Source organism: Cheilinus undulatus, linkage group 4 (assembly GCF_018320785.1).
Source record: "Cheilinus undulatus linkage group 4, ASM1832078v1, whole genome shotgun sequence".
NCBI lineage: Eukaryota > Metazoa > Chordata > Actinopteri > Labriformes > Labridae > Cheilinus > Cheilinus undulatus.
Window position 1 is genome coordinate 55,532,814 of NC_054868.1, and position 14,554 is coordinate 55,547,367.

Below are 14,554 nucleotides of genomic sequence, written 5' to 3' on the forward strand. Positions count from 1 at the left end.
TCTCACTTTTTTGACGAACCGACCAATAGGAACCAGGTAGAGGATGGACCAATCATGTTAGTTCTTGTTGCTGTGCTGTTCTCACTGAGAGAGTCCCAACATTCTGTCACACACACACACACACACACACACACACACACACACACACACACACATCATCTCAGATGACCCTAGAACTCCACCTCAGTTCCTCCTACAGACTTTATTTTAGTTTAAAAAGTAGACAAAATATTCAGCTTTTTGCTGGATTCACTTTGTTTTTGCTATCTTTGACAGATTTTGATCATCACTGTTAAAGTTTTAGGATAGTTTTTTTTGCTCTGTGTGCGATAGAATGTTGGGACTTTCTACGTGAGATCAAAGCAAATGTCTCCTGGAGAACAGCAACGGGCAGAGCAAATGTGATTGGTCCATCCTCTACCTGTTTCCTATTGGTTGGTTCATCAAAATATTCTGAGCAAAAATACATTTAGAGCATGCAGAGAAAGTTTTAACGCATGCTGAGAACGTTTAGTTTGTGTACAGAGTACATAATGTTTTCAGTAATCAGTATGGACCTCTGTAGGGCCCAAACATCCTTACTTTTGCCTTATATTAGTGTGTTTTTCTCCTGTTTTCACCATTTCCAATGAGCTGACAGCAGTTTTTCAGAATGTTTTGCCACTAAGCCTGGCTAAGCAGCCGTATCCACGCTGAAAATTAAGTTAGTGCATACTCTCTATACTTGCTGAGCACACAGGAGAAGTTTAAGTGCACCTAGACAAGTTTCATGTGTGTGCAGGGAAAGATTTTAGCACACACAGGAAGTTTCGTTTGTGCACAGAGAAAATCAGAGCGTCAGTTTCACAAGCAGGTAGAATCAACCTGATTAGAGGGAGCTGGTTTTAGCATGAGTGCAGGAAATTTGAAAGGTCAACAAAAGATTTGAGTCATAATCACAGAACACTGAAATACACTTTGGATTTTGCAACAATAATGACTCCATACCTTTCAAACTAAATGTTCTGCTTTAAACAGATATTTGTTAGCATTTATAGCCTTTCAAAGTGAGACCTCCATTTCCCATTTATCAGCTTGCAAAGCCTTAAAACCAGCTGTGTGTAATTTGCTGAACTGAATGGCAGACAACCTCATAATCAGACGTCCTGATAAGAGCTGCAACAGTCCCGTTTGAGCAGCAGCAACTGTCGCCAGCTCTGTTTTAAAACGGTTGCGAATCTTTAGTCTGAACCAGGCTAAAGGCCACATTTAACCTCCCATCCTCTGACCAGTTTCCTTTGCTCTCTCTCCCCAGCTTCTCACGGATCTTCCAGCAAACCGTGAAGGAACTCGCCCCCAAATGTGATGTGAACTTCCTGCTGTCGGAGGACGGCAGCGGGAAGGGGGCGGCGCTCATCACCGCCGTAGGCTGCCGTCAGAGAGAGCTGGAGGCGCAGCAGCACTGAGGAGCTCCATCCCATCAGTCCTAGACACTACCTGCTGCTCCACCGTGACCTTCACCCACCACACTGCCCGACTCCACCCCCCGCCCACTTGGCAGCCGTGACTCCACCTCTGCCCCACTTGGCCCCTGCCCCCCTACACAGCCAGAGACGTGCTGCATGCATAGTGAACTAATACTAAATATTTATTTATACTGCACCAGAGGGTTTATTATTTCAGTGTTTGTACATTTCCTCGATAGCTTGTCGATAATCTGATAAAACTAAACTCCTTAGCTGTGCAATATTTGTGTATTGCTAATTTTATTTTTATATGGAGGCAAATATATAATTGTATTTATATAACTGAGGCCACTTTGAACCCCAGAGGTCATTGGGATTTTGCACCACAGACACAACATAGACAGGCACTTTTTATACGCGGGTTACATCTGCAGCATTTAATGAAGGACATGAAACTCATTTTTACAGACGCCACTGGTCCAGAGAACCAGTCCAAAAAGGGCTCGCTGCATAGGGTTGAATGCAAGAGTCACGGCTGTTAAAATCACCCTCATTTCTGTGCAACACGCTCACACCATGTGCTTGGCTACTAACCCCTTTTGTGTAACTATCAGTGTAACTCACATATGAAGTATTCCAGCAGCACCATCCCATTTATTCCCGAAGAGCCGAGAGCGTAGAAAAGGCCCGAAGTGGAAGTGTTAGCGTATCCTGTTGCTGTTTGTGAACTACTATATTTTTGGTGTTGTGGTGAATCCCACTTCTACTCATTGTATGTGCAGAGAATAAATGTTTATTGGGCCCCAGAAAGGAGTGGATACTACGAGCGCTTTTGTGTGTATTTGTGGCTGCGTGTCAGTGTGTCCTACTGTAAAGACCTGTAGCTTTCAATGTCCAGAGCTCTGTGGAGACTGCATGCCTTACATTAAGACGGCGGAGAGCGACGGATCCTTTTCTTTTCTTTCTTTTTTATATCATATAGATGTGTGATCGACACAGTGAAAAGTGAATTCATTAAATTATATTTTGTTGTGGAGTCAAATCTGGTGTCACTTTCTTAAAATATCAGGTAGAAACAGACAGTGGCGTGCACAGACTTTTTCAAGGGCAGGGGCGAAAAGAAAAAATGGGCGCATACAGCGTGTTCACTCCACTGATGAGGGCACTAAGTTTGGCGTGTTTTCGAGGGCACTTTAGACATGTTTATATGTTCTACAAATGGCACATTATAGAGCCTTAAAACAGACTAAATAGACAGACCACTCAAGTTAGTTTGTAGTTAGGATCAGCATCCACAAGAACTGAGTAGATTCAACGTTAGACTGTGAAGAACACAGAAATAAATAAATAAATAAATCCCTAGGGGGTCTGGGGGTCTTCCCCCAGAACATTTTCAATGAAGTAGATGTCATTTCCTGTATTCTAGTGCATTTTAACACCATATTAGCACCAGATAATCCAAACTGGTTCTGTCAGATATAGTTCTGGCTAAATATGGATCAAAAAAGGGCCCAACATAAAAGTCACTGCAACAGTAATGTTTCATAGTATTTCTTGGTCCTAATGGTCTTCTGGAGTTTAGTGTGTTTTCTTCACCCAAGAGAGCAGTTTAGAGTGTTTGCCAATCAGGAGGGTACTTAAACATGCCTTTTTGCAACCCAAGTGGGCAGTTTGTCATGTTTTAACCAGCCAAGGGGGCAGTTTAGTGTGTTTTGCCAACCAAGACGGCACTTAAGCATGTGTTTTGGCCCTAAAGAGGGCACTTTAGCACACGTTTTGGCTCCCAAGAGGGCACTTTAGCATGCATTTTTCAACAATCGCAAGGTAAAAGTAAGTTGCACTAATGAAAACAATTGGAGCAGTTTTCAACTAATTTGATGACTTGGCAACAAAACAGTAACATGACTGGATATAAAAGGAGCATTTTAGAGAGGCAGAGTCTCTCAGAAGTAAAGATTGACTGAGATCCACCAATCTGGGAAAAACCGAGTCTAAAGATTGTGGAACAATTTCAGAAAAATGTTCATCAACGTAAAATTGCAAACACTCCGAATCTCCCTCCATCTACAGCCCATAATATTATTAAAAGTTTCTGAGAATCTGGAGAAATCTCTGAGAGCAAGGGACAAGGCTGAAGGGGCCCTCAGGGGCCACTGCATTAAAAACAGACATGATTCTGTAGTGAAATCACTGCATGGGCTCAGGAACATTCCAGAAATCGTCGTCTGTCAACACAGTTGGCCGTGCCATCCACCAATGACAGTTAAAGCTGGATCATGGAGAGAAGAAGCCATATGTGAACAGGATCCAGAAACACCGTGGTCCGTCTTCTCTGGACCAAAGCTCATTTAACATGGACTGAGGAAACATGGAAAACTGTTCTGTGGTCAGAGGAAACCACAGACACCATGTCCTATGGACTACAGAAGAGAGGGAGCATCCAGCTTGTTCTCCTGGCTCAGGTCTAAAGCCTGCATCTCTGATGGTATGGGGTTGCATTAGTGCCTATGGCGTGGGCAGCTCTAACATCTGGAAAGAAACTATCAATGCTGGAAAGTAGAGAGAGGTTTAACCCTACGGCCCCATCGAATCCTTCATTAAAAACGTAAGTAATAAACAGCAAACTAATGTCTCATTGCATTAAATAAATGTCACATATTAAAAGAGAAAAAGTGCCAGAGAAAAAGTGTGTACACACGCCAAGGATCTGGGAACCTAATGCAATTATATCCCAGAAGGTGTTGCCACTTTAAAGGTCACATATTATGCAAAATACATTTTTCAGGCTTTTTTAACAAAAAAAAAAAATGTACCCCTGGCCTGTCCACAGTCCCGCCAAGAATCAGACCCCCTCACCTTTCAGAAAATATGTACTGAAATAAGCCGTTCTCAGGTTTTACCCTCATGCTGTCATGTGGGGAGTTAGCCCCGCCCCCAGGTTTGGTTGGTCCTCCCTGCATGGAGGAAGTTCCGTCCTCCTCTCCTAATCTTCCTCTCAGCTGCCAGCTGAGAGGAAGTCACATCCATTTCCTGAGAGGGGCGGAGTCAGGGGCGGAGTCAGACAGCTCATTAAAGTTTAAAGCCACAGACACAAAAACAGCTGGCTCTGAGCAGGGCTGAAACAGAGGGGTTTTTAGACATGCAGAAATCAATACTGGAGTGTTTTTACAGCAACAAACTTCACAGGTATGTTTCGGGGACCTCTGAGACTGATATAAGAGACTGGTAACCTTGTAAAGCAGATGGATACACCCGTTTCCGTGTTTCTCACTGGTGAATCCATCTCTCATTGCTCCCATCTGAACTGTTTGGGCCCGGATAGAAAGTGACAGTACCAATCAGCGACGAGGAGCAGTACTTTCAGGCAGAGTCGGGGTGTAAGCAAGCAGCAACAAGAGGCCGCTGCAATTATGGCGGAAGAGATTAGTGTGGATGCTGCTAAAGCGCCAGTTTTATCAGAACTTGACGACATTTCTTCATTAAAAGAAGAACAATGAACAGCAGTGAGATTTGAAAATCATCGTTTTCTGTACATTTTACACGGACCACCGTGATCACATGACCACCTCAGTGTGACTGTTTAACCAAACATAGGTGAATATTTACTCATGCATCTATAATATGAAGTATTCCTCATCCATGCAGTTCTACAGCACACTTACTCCCTGTCTTCAGTCTTGAGGATCCTGGAGCCTCTGTGCGTCGATGCCATGAGACGTGCTGCCACCATCCCTGACGTTTAACCTGGAACAGAGTTACAGCGCAGAGAGGAGCGCCCTTTAACACAGTTTAACATGTAATTATCAACACTTGCCAACTTATAAATCTTTCAACAGCAGCTTCTTCATGGTTTTATATGAATAAACACCCTCATTACACCATTTTATTGACAGAATATTCACTCTCACATTTATTCTGTCCCAGCTTCTCCAGTTTGGGGAGATGGGGGGATTATCCCATAACTTTCAGTATTTTAAATAGTTTTTGTGCTTTTTGCAGTCAAATAATTCTATCAGAGTTTTTTCAATCATCACTTTCAGTTTTTCCTTTCATTTGTCCCATCCTTTTTGGACGTCTGTGTATGATTGGAGAGGAGTCTACATATGTGTCATGGCATGTTTAGTCGCATACGAGATTTTCAAATGATCTGGCCCCACCTCTGTTACATAACCTGGATTACTGTCAAGGAGACGTCTTTAACTCCACAATACCTCCTTCAAGAGATTGTTCTGAACCCTGCGGGGAGTTGGCTTCTTTTGGAGAAAACCACGACCTGGCTGAAAGAACAACAGAAAAGTTATATGCAGTTAAATCTGCAACTTGCAATGAAACAAGCTGTAGTATCTGCTTTTTTTAATCCTTAAAGCTTTAGCTCAAACAAGAGTTAATATTCTACGACTTCCTTTTTACTACATTCAATTTGTGTTGTTTCATTAGCTTATTATGGCTTTACAAGTAATTAGAGAGAAGGATGATGGATAATGTCAGAAACAGGTAGGAGAGAGCAGGAATGATATGTGAGGAAGGAGCCACAAGTCCAACTTGAGCTCAGACTGCTTGCATACACCAGGCTCAACCTAATTTCCAGGTCATCTGTGCCCCACAAACTATTTTTTTGGGAATTTGCGTGGTTGAATTTTTTGTTGTGTCACAATTTCTTAGAAAGCTGCAGGATGGGACTTGAAAACTATCCAGTTGAGAACTGTTGTTTTATAGGCTTTAAGTACCTACAAGTATTTGTTCAGTACCATGGGCGGTTATCATTATGTTGTCTGATTTTGTCAACAAAGAGAGCACCTAAGAGGGCACAATGTCTGATTTTGTCAACATAGGGGGCACCTAAGAGGGCACAATGTCTGATTTTGTCAACAAAGAGAGCACCTAAGAGGGCACATTGTCTGATTTTGTCAACAAAGAGAGCACCTAAGAGGGCACATTGTCTGATTTTGTCAACAAAGAGAGCACCTAAGAGGGCACAATGTCTGATTTTGTCAACAAAGAGAGCACCTAAGAGGGCACAATGTCTGATTTTGTCAACATAGGGGGCACCTAAGAGGGCACATTGTCTGATTTTGTCAACAAAGAGAGCACCTAAGAGGGCACATTGTCTGATTTTGTCAACAAAGAGAGCACCTAAGAGGGCACATTGTCTGATTTTGTCAACAAAGAGAGCACCTAAGAGGGCACTTTGTCTGGTTTTTTCAACAAAGAGAGCACCTAAGAGGGCACAATGTCTGATTTTGTCAACAAAGAGAGCACCTAAGAGGGCACAATGTCTGATTTTGTCAACAAAGAGAGCACCTAAGAGGGCACAATGTCTGATTTTGTCAACAAAGAGAGCACCTAAGAGGGCACAATGTCTGATTTTGTCAACATAGGGGGCACCTAAGAGGGCACATTGTCTGATTTTGTCAACAAAGAGAGCACCTAAGAGGGCACATTGTCTGATTTTGTCAACAAAGAGAGCACCTAAGAGGGCACATTGTCTGATTTTGTCAACAAAGAGAGCACCTAAGAGGGCACTTTGTCTGATTTTGTCAACAAAGAGAGCACCTAAGAGGGCACTTTGTCTGGTTTTTTCAACAAAGAGAGCACCTAAGAGGGCACATTGTCTGATTTTGTCAACAAAGAGAGCACCTAAGAGGGCACAATGTCTGATTTTGTCAACAAAGAGAGCACCTAAGAGGGCACATTGTCTGATTTTGTCAACAAAGAGAGCACCTAAGAGGGCACATTGTCTGATTTTGTCAACAAAGAGAGCACCTAAGAGGGCACATTGTCTGATTTTGTCAACAAAGAGAGCACCTAAGAGGGCACATTGTCTGATTTTGTCAACAAAGAGAGCACCTAAGAGGGCACTTTGTCTGATTTTGTCAACAAAGAGAGCACCTAAGAGGGCACTTTGTCTGGTTTTTTCAACAAAGAGAGCACCTAAGAGGGCACATTGTCTGATTTTGTCAACAAAGAGAGCACCTAAGAGGGCACTTTGTCTGTTTTTTTCAACAAAGAGAGCACCTAAGAGGGCACTTTATCTAATTTTGTCAACAAAGAGGGCACTTTGTCTAATGTGGTCAACACATTTACAAATAGAGGCATCAGAGAGGATACTTTAATAACGCCCCTCCTAATCCACCAGTGGGAGATATACATTTTTAATCAACATAAACTATAGTAGCATAAATCACATTATTTTCCCCTGTGTTTTGTTTGAAAATATCTCCACCTTTTAAAAAACCTGTTTTGTTGCCCAGCCTGATCATGATGCATGTAATAGTACTTTTTATCTTAAGATAATAAATTATATTTTATCAAATGTATGCCAGAGTTAAACAGCAGCCTTTGTTTGCCAGTAAAAGCTCCGTTTCTCATGGTTTGTTTCCTGGTGTGAGAGTGTGGGTGTTTACAGGTGTGTGGATTTGCATATAATTCTATGTATCGTGTCTGATGTCTGGCTGTTATGTGAGCTCGTCTGCAGGTATTTGCCCTACTTTTTTGAAGGGTGTGAGCCTGTACGTATTAACGGCAGAGAAGCACTGCGTGCTGATGGTTTAGCTGGCGTTAAGACGGAGAAACTCCACATCCCCGCTTTTGTGCCTAGCCCTGCATGTAGATGTGGGTCTGCTAGTGTGTATTTGTGTCCAGCTCTCACCGGGCTGGCTGCTGGCTGATTTTACTGAGGGCTTCCTGCTGCATCCATCTGCCTGAAAATTCAACCCGCTCCACTGTCACTGCTCACGGCAGGTATGTTGGCACGATTTAACGTCATGCAATGGCATTAACGGGCAACTACGTGGATGTCACGTTTCGTACGTTCTGTACAGAAAAAGGGTGTTAGCCAGCTAGCTGACATGCTAACTTTACTAGTTCTGTCTCGGGGAATTTGCGCTAGCTAGCTAGTAACATAGCCATAGATATGTACACGCAGATAGGCCTGTCGTATTCGGGCGTCTGACATGCGTCGAAGCGGGCGCCATGTTTGAGGGGGGTACTGCTGCCGCTGGTGAATGTGCGGCGGCGGGATGTGTCGGGATAACGTTGAAGGCTGAAATGTCACCAATTTATGAGCCTGTTTGCTTTTTACAACTACCTGGAAATTATTAATTAAGAAAACGCTTCCCTTATTTTTACAATGCGTAATATAATTTAAGATTGTTGTCAGGTTAATAAGACAACCAGCAGTTTGTATATGACAACGTCTCTGCCAGCTAATTATAAAACTTGTAAAAGAACCCTGGAATAATAAATAAAGGAATCTGATTATTTTTTCCTTTCTTAGAGATCTATAAACTGCAGGTAAACATTTAAACACTGTCTGAATTACATTAAAAGTTAGATAGGCGGTCAACATTATTAAATTGAAAGTCGAAGTTTTGGGTTCAATTATAATTATGAGAGTAAAAGTTTAATTATGAGAAGAAAAGTCAAAATTATGAGATTCAAGATTTAGAATTTTGAGTTAATACATGAATGAGAAAAGTCACAATTACAGGATAAAGTCAAAATAATGAGATCAAAAGTCTAATGATGAGAAAGTCACAATTAGGAGATAGAAAATCAAAATCTGTGTGATAAAAAGTCCAAATTATGAGAAGGTGTAATAAGAAGACAAAAGTCAAAATTATGAAAGATAGAAAGTAAAAATAGTGAAATAAAATAGTTAAATAGTGAGATAAAATAGTTAAATAGTGAGATAAAATAGTTAAATAGTGAGATAAAATGTCAACATTTTGAGACAAGCTATAACCGTCAAAAAAATGTCAAACTTTGAAGGAAAAGATCAAAATTAGTAAACAGAAAGTCAAAAAAAAAAAAAAAAAAAAAAGAAATTCAACAGGCCTAATTGATGAGAGAAGTGTAAATTATTAGTGTTGACATTTTGAGATGCATTTAGTTTGCCATAATTGACAGATAAAAAGTTAAAACTTTGAGAATTTCTGGTTAGTGAATAAGTAAAACATTAGATTTTTAAAAATTCAGAATTCAGATTATTTTAACATAATTTTTACTTTCATAATTGTTTTCTTTTGAGCTCATAATCATTACATTTCATTACCCCCTCCCCATTTTGATTAAAGTCTGCAGTTCTACCTGCCATTTTTGCCTCATCTTAGAATTTGACTTCTTTCAGTTCATTATTTTGACTTTATTATTTTACTCGTCTCATAATTTTGCATCTTTCGTCGTTATTGTGCTTTTCCATCTTCTAATTATGCCTTCTCATTATCACTCTATTAGTCCTTATTGTAGTTATTTTTTTTATAATTGCCTTTTTCTTTTTAAAGTCGTGGAACTTGGCTTCCACAAATCGCAACTCTGACAGACTTGCATTCATTGTAAAACGTCTGTTCTTCCCCCCTCCAATATGGCGCCCGACCAGCCGTCTGTCAGAAGCCCTCCAGCGGCGTCTACTTGCATCTCTCTATGGTAATCTAGCTAGGTTAGCATTGTATTGGAGCGTGGGGGCGAGCTGGCAAAGCTACTATTGTGTTATGCTAGACACGTCGCCAGTTTCCAGTCGGTATTGAACAATGTAGGTTTGTGTTTCTTCGATGTTGTTGTCCACATTTGCATGGGTCAGTGTCACCATTACGTGCATATTTCCGTGCGGGAGCTGAACGGCTAATGTCAACAGCTAACGCTTGCTAACTTTAGCATGCACCCGTTAACCTGTCGCTTGTCGCTGGAGCTAACGTCGGCTGATCAGTAACCTATTTACCGGAACTGTCACTTATATTCCCGTTACACGGTATTGTTATTTCACAGCTAACTCTACCTCACAGTCCAGACGTCTGACTACAACAGCTAACAACCGACGTTATCTTCGGTGTCTCGGTACCGGCCACCCACGGAGCGGAATAGCCGAATAAACTGACCCGAGGAGGCACGTGCTGTCATTTGTCCAAAACAGGTGTTCTAGGAGATGCACGCGCCTTGTTCGATGGTTGATGAGGGAGTGTTTCATTGTCACCTGTGTCACTTTGAGTCACGGCTGTAGGAGTCGGCTTAAAACGAAACAAACCTGAGCAGAAAACACACATTTAACGGTTTTTTAAGGGTTTTAGCCTGCTTGTTGACATCTTTATTGATTGTTCAGTAAATGATTCACGCATAGCAACGAAATGGCGACTAACTGTGAAGAATTCCGATACAGAAAAATCTCTTTACCATACAAAGCACAGATGTTCACATTACAGCCATTCTGAGAAAGGACAAAAGAAAATTCTTCATTTTAGATGCATGAGTCATGAAGTATTTGGACATTTACTGATGGCAAATCATAAAGGGATGTACAATACTGACGGCATGACATTGGTAAGAGTAGATAGTCATTTATAAGTAATTACTGTTATTGGCAGATATGACATTTTCTGCTTCTATGTAAACTACAGCAGGAAGTACAGCTGCACCATCAAGTTTATGGCTCTCCAAACAGAACCTACCACAGCTTTATTTCTGTTAATGTCTAATACAGTCATGGACGAAAATATTAGCACCCCTGGAATTTTTCCAGAAAATACACCATTTCTCCCAGAAATTGTTGCAATTACAAATGTTTTTGGTATACACGTGTTTATTTCCTTCATGTGCATTGGAACAACACAAAAAATCAGAAGAAAAAAGACAAAATTGACACAATTTTACACAAAACTCAAAAAATGGGCCAGAAAAAAATTTTTTGGCACCCTTTTTAAACTGTGGGTAAATCACTTTATTTCCAGCATGTGATGCTCATTTAAACTCACCTGTGGCAGTAACAGGTGCTGGCAATTTAAAAATCACACCTGGAGCCAGTTAGAATGTATAAAAGTGGACTCGACCTTTGTGCTGTCACACCAAGCATGGAGAAGAGAAAGAAGAGCCCAGAATTGTCTGAGGACTTGAGAAGCAAAATTGTGTAAAAATATGAACAATCTCAAGGTTAAAGACCATCTCCAGAGATCCTGAGATTCCTTTGTCCACTGTGTGTAATATAATCAAGAAGTTTATAACCATGGAGCTGTGGCTAATCTCCCTGGACGTGGACGGAAGAGAAAAACAGACAAAAGAATGCAACGCAGGATAGTTGGGATGGTGGATAAACATCCTCAGTCAACTTCCACACAGATTCAGGCTGTCCTGCAGACTCAGGGTGCAAAAGTGTCAGCTGGGACCATACGTGGTCATCTGAATGAGATGAAGCGCTATGGCAGGAGACCCAGGAGAACCCCACTGCTGACAAAGAGACAGAAAAAAGCCAGACTGGAGTTTGCAAAAATGTCCCTGAGTAAGCCTCAATCCTTCTGGGAGAACATTTAGTGGACAGATGAGACTAAGGTAGAGCTTTTTGGAAAAGCACGTCATTCTACTGTTTACAGAAAACAGAATGAGGCCTACAAAGAAAAGAACACAGTACCTACAGTCAAACATGGAGGAGCTTCAAGGATGTTTTGGGGTTGTTTTGCTGCCTCTGGCACTGGGTGCCTTGACTGTGTGACAGGAATCATGAAATCTGGAGACTATCAAAAGATTTTGGGCCGCAATGTAGGGCCTAGTGTCAGAAAGCTGGGTCAGAGGTCATGGGTGTTCCAGCAGGACAGTGACCCCAAACATACCTCAAAAAGCACCGAGAAATGGTTGGAGACAAAGCTGGAGAGTTCTGAAGTGGCCAGCAATGAGTCCAGATCTAAATCCCATTGAACACCTATGGAGAGATCTCAGAACTGCTGCTGAAGAAGCACCCTTCAAATCTGAGAGACCTGGAGCAGTTTGGAGAAGAAGAGTGGTCCAAAATTCCAGCTGAGAGGAGTAAGAAGCTTGTTGATGGTTATAGGAAGAGATTGGTTTCAGTTATTTTTTTCCGAGGTTGTGCAACCAAATATAAAGTTGAGGGTGCCAATAATTTTGTCTGGCCCATTTTTTGAGTTTTGTGTAAAATTATGTCAATTTTGTCTTTTTTGGGGGATTTTTTGTGTTGTTCCAATGCACATAAATGAAATAAACACGTGTATACCAAAAACATTTGTAATTGCAACAATTTCTGGGAGAAATGGTGTATTTTCTGGAAAAATTCCAGGGGTGCCAATATTTTCGTCCATGACTGTAAGTGTCCTAATAAGAGCTATCATTAGTATTTTGTGTTATACAGAGCTCTATATCTGTCAACAGGTTATTGTCGTGCTCATGATTACCTCTGAACTGTTAAAATACATTTTATACATTATGAATATCTAAATGTCTTTCAGTTCTACATCACTGGATGTGTTTACTCAAGGAAGAATGCATTTACAGTGCTTATCTTGTTTTTTGTCTGCTTCAGATGAAAGGAAATATTCTGGTGCAGGAAAATTCCTATCCCTACATGTTCTAGGCTAGGCTGGCCTGATTAGGGTTTGGTATCATTAGTGTTTTATCTGATATCACTGCTGTGTCAGTACTTTCTAAACTTAAAACATAAAGTAAGGCAATTTGTGTTTGGTAGGTTATTCCTTTGTTGTAACAATGCTTCTTGGTAATAAATCTTATCCCGTTGGAAAGCCTGTTTATTACCCTTTAAATGGTGCCACATTTGTAAGGATCATGCATTTGTGGGATGAGCAGCAGAGCTGAGTATGTGGGTTACGCCCATGAAAAATGTGCCAGATCTTCTCTGCCAATGCCAAACAGCTGATTTTGCCATTGACTCTTGTTTGGTGTTTGGTGGATTGGATGATTGAAATTTGAAGAAACAAGACATATTGACAATTTAACAATTTATTCATTTAACAAACAGGAGCCTCAGTAGAAGAACCAATCACAGCCACAACAGCCTGGCTCCTCCTACTCATGCTGGTCACCAGCCTGGCTCCTCCTCCTCATGCTGGTCACCAGCCTGGCTCCTCCTACTCATGCTGGTCACCAGCCTGGTCACACACTGCTGTGGGATGGCATCCCATTCCTCAACCAGCATTAGTCTCCAGTCAGCCAACGTGGTTGTGTTGGTCACTCTGGCACCAACAGCACGCCCAAGCTGATCCCACAAGTGTTCAATGGGGTTAAAGGTCAGGACTGCTGGGAGGACATTCCATCCTCTCCACTCCCAGATTCTGGAGGTAGTCTCTGATAAACCCCGCTCTGTGGGGGCGAGTGTTGTCGTCTTGGAGGATAGAGTTCTTGCTGACAGGGTGAGAAAACAGTATTCTTGGGGTGTGGTCTTCTTGGGACGCCCACTTTGCGGCCTTTCCCCGTTATATGGAACTTGGTCTTCAGTTTGGAGATGGCACTAGGGTTCACTCCAAATAATGCCGCAATTTGGTTTTGCAGAACACCAGCTTGAAGTTGCCCAACCGACGGGCCCTATCCAGATCAGTCAAACGTGGCATGCTGATTCTTGAAGCAGACATCTACTGACCCTGGGGGTACCAGAGGCTCAAAACAAGAGTCAGTAGCAACAGCAGAATCAGCTGTTTGGCATTGGCAGAGAAGATCTGGCACATTTTTCATGGGCGTAACCCACATACTCAGCTCTGCTGCTCATCCCACAAATGCATGATCCTTACAAATGTGGCGTCATTTAAAGGGTAATAAACAGGCTTTCCAACGGTATAAGATTTATTACCAAGAAGCATTGTTACAACAAAGGAATAACCTACCAAACACAAATTGCCTTACTTTTTGTTTTAAGTTTAGATGGTGCCTAAACAGGGCTTGAATCAATACTTTAAAAGGAAAAAAGTGTGTTGGGTAAATGAAAATTGTCTCAGTGTCTCAGATTCAGAGCAATATCTTAAAGAGATTCCAGTATACCGTATTTGTAGGTAAAGCAGGTGGGTGTGACTTCTTTATGTAGGAGGCTCAAACTACATTCATACTGGCATTAGAATAAACCAATGTAAACGCGTCGGTCAGTGTGACTGTCCTCGAACATATTCCTCTCTTTCTTTGCTATCCTTCTAATTTAATTCTTCTAATTATTGTGTTCATAAAATATTTTACATTGGTGCAGTTAAAAATGGAAAAAAAAAAAATCTGTATATAATCGTAGTTTTATGTATTTATTTTGATTTCACTTTTACATTTTTGTATGTTTATTTGAACTGTTTGGGAATTCCTCACAGCCTTAAGTACAAAAATATATATTAAACCGAGGAATT

The 14,554-nt window shown here is 41.4% G+C and overlaps 2 protein-coding genes across 6 annotated transcripts in view; both read left to right on the plus strand.

Annotated features, from left to right (window-relative positions):
• Nucleotides 1-2,481, plus strand: part of LOC121508726 (hexokinase-1-like) — a 43,301-nt gene extending 40,820 nt beyond the window's left edge. For all 3 annotated transcript variants that reach the window (XM_041785766.1, XM_041785764.1, XM_041785768.1), the window contains one exon: nucleotides 1,295-2,481. In XM_041785766.1, coding sequence (XP_041641700.1) covers nucleotides 1,295-1,445 — 151 coding nt within the window. In that variant the 3' untranslated portion in view covers nucleotides 1,446-2,481. The remainder of the gene's footprint in view (nucleotides 1-1,294) is intronic.
• A 5,485-nt stretch (nucleotides 2,482-7,966) lies between these two features.
• Nucleotides 7,967-14,554, plus strand: part of zbtb45 (zinc finger and BTB domain containing 45) — a 29,845-nt gene continuing 23,257 nt past the window's right edge. Inside the window, exon 1 of one of the 3 annotated variants that reach the window (XM_041786372.1) lies at nucleotides 7,967-8,186. The gene's annotated coding sequence lies outside the window, so the exon portion shown is untranslated. The other 2 variants (XM_041786374.1, XM_041786373.1) reach the window with 2 other exon arrangements.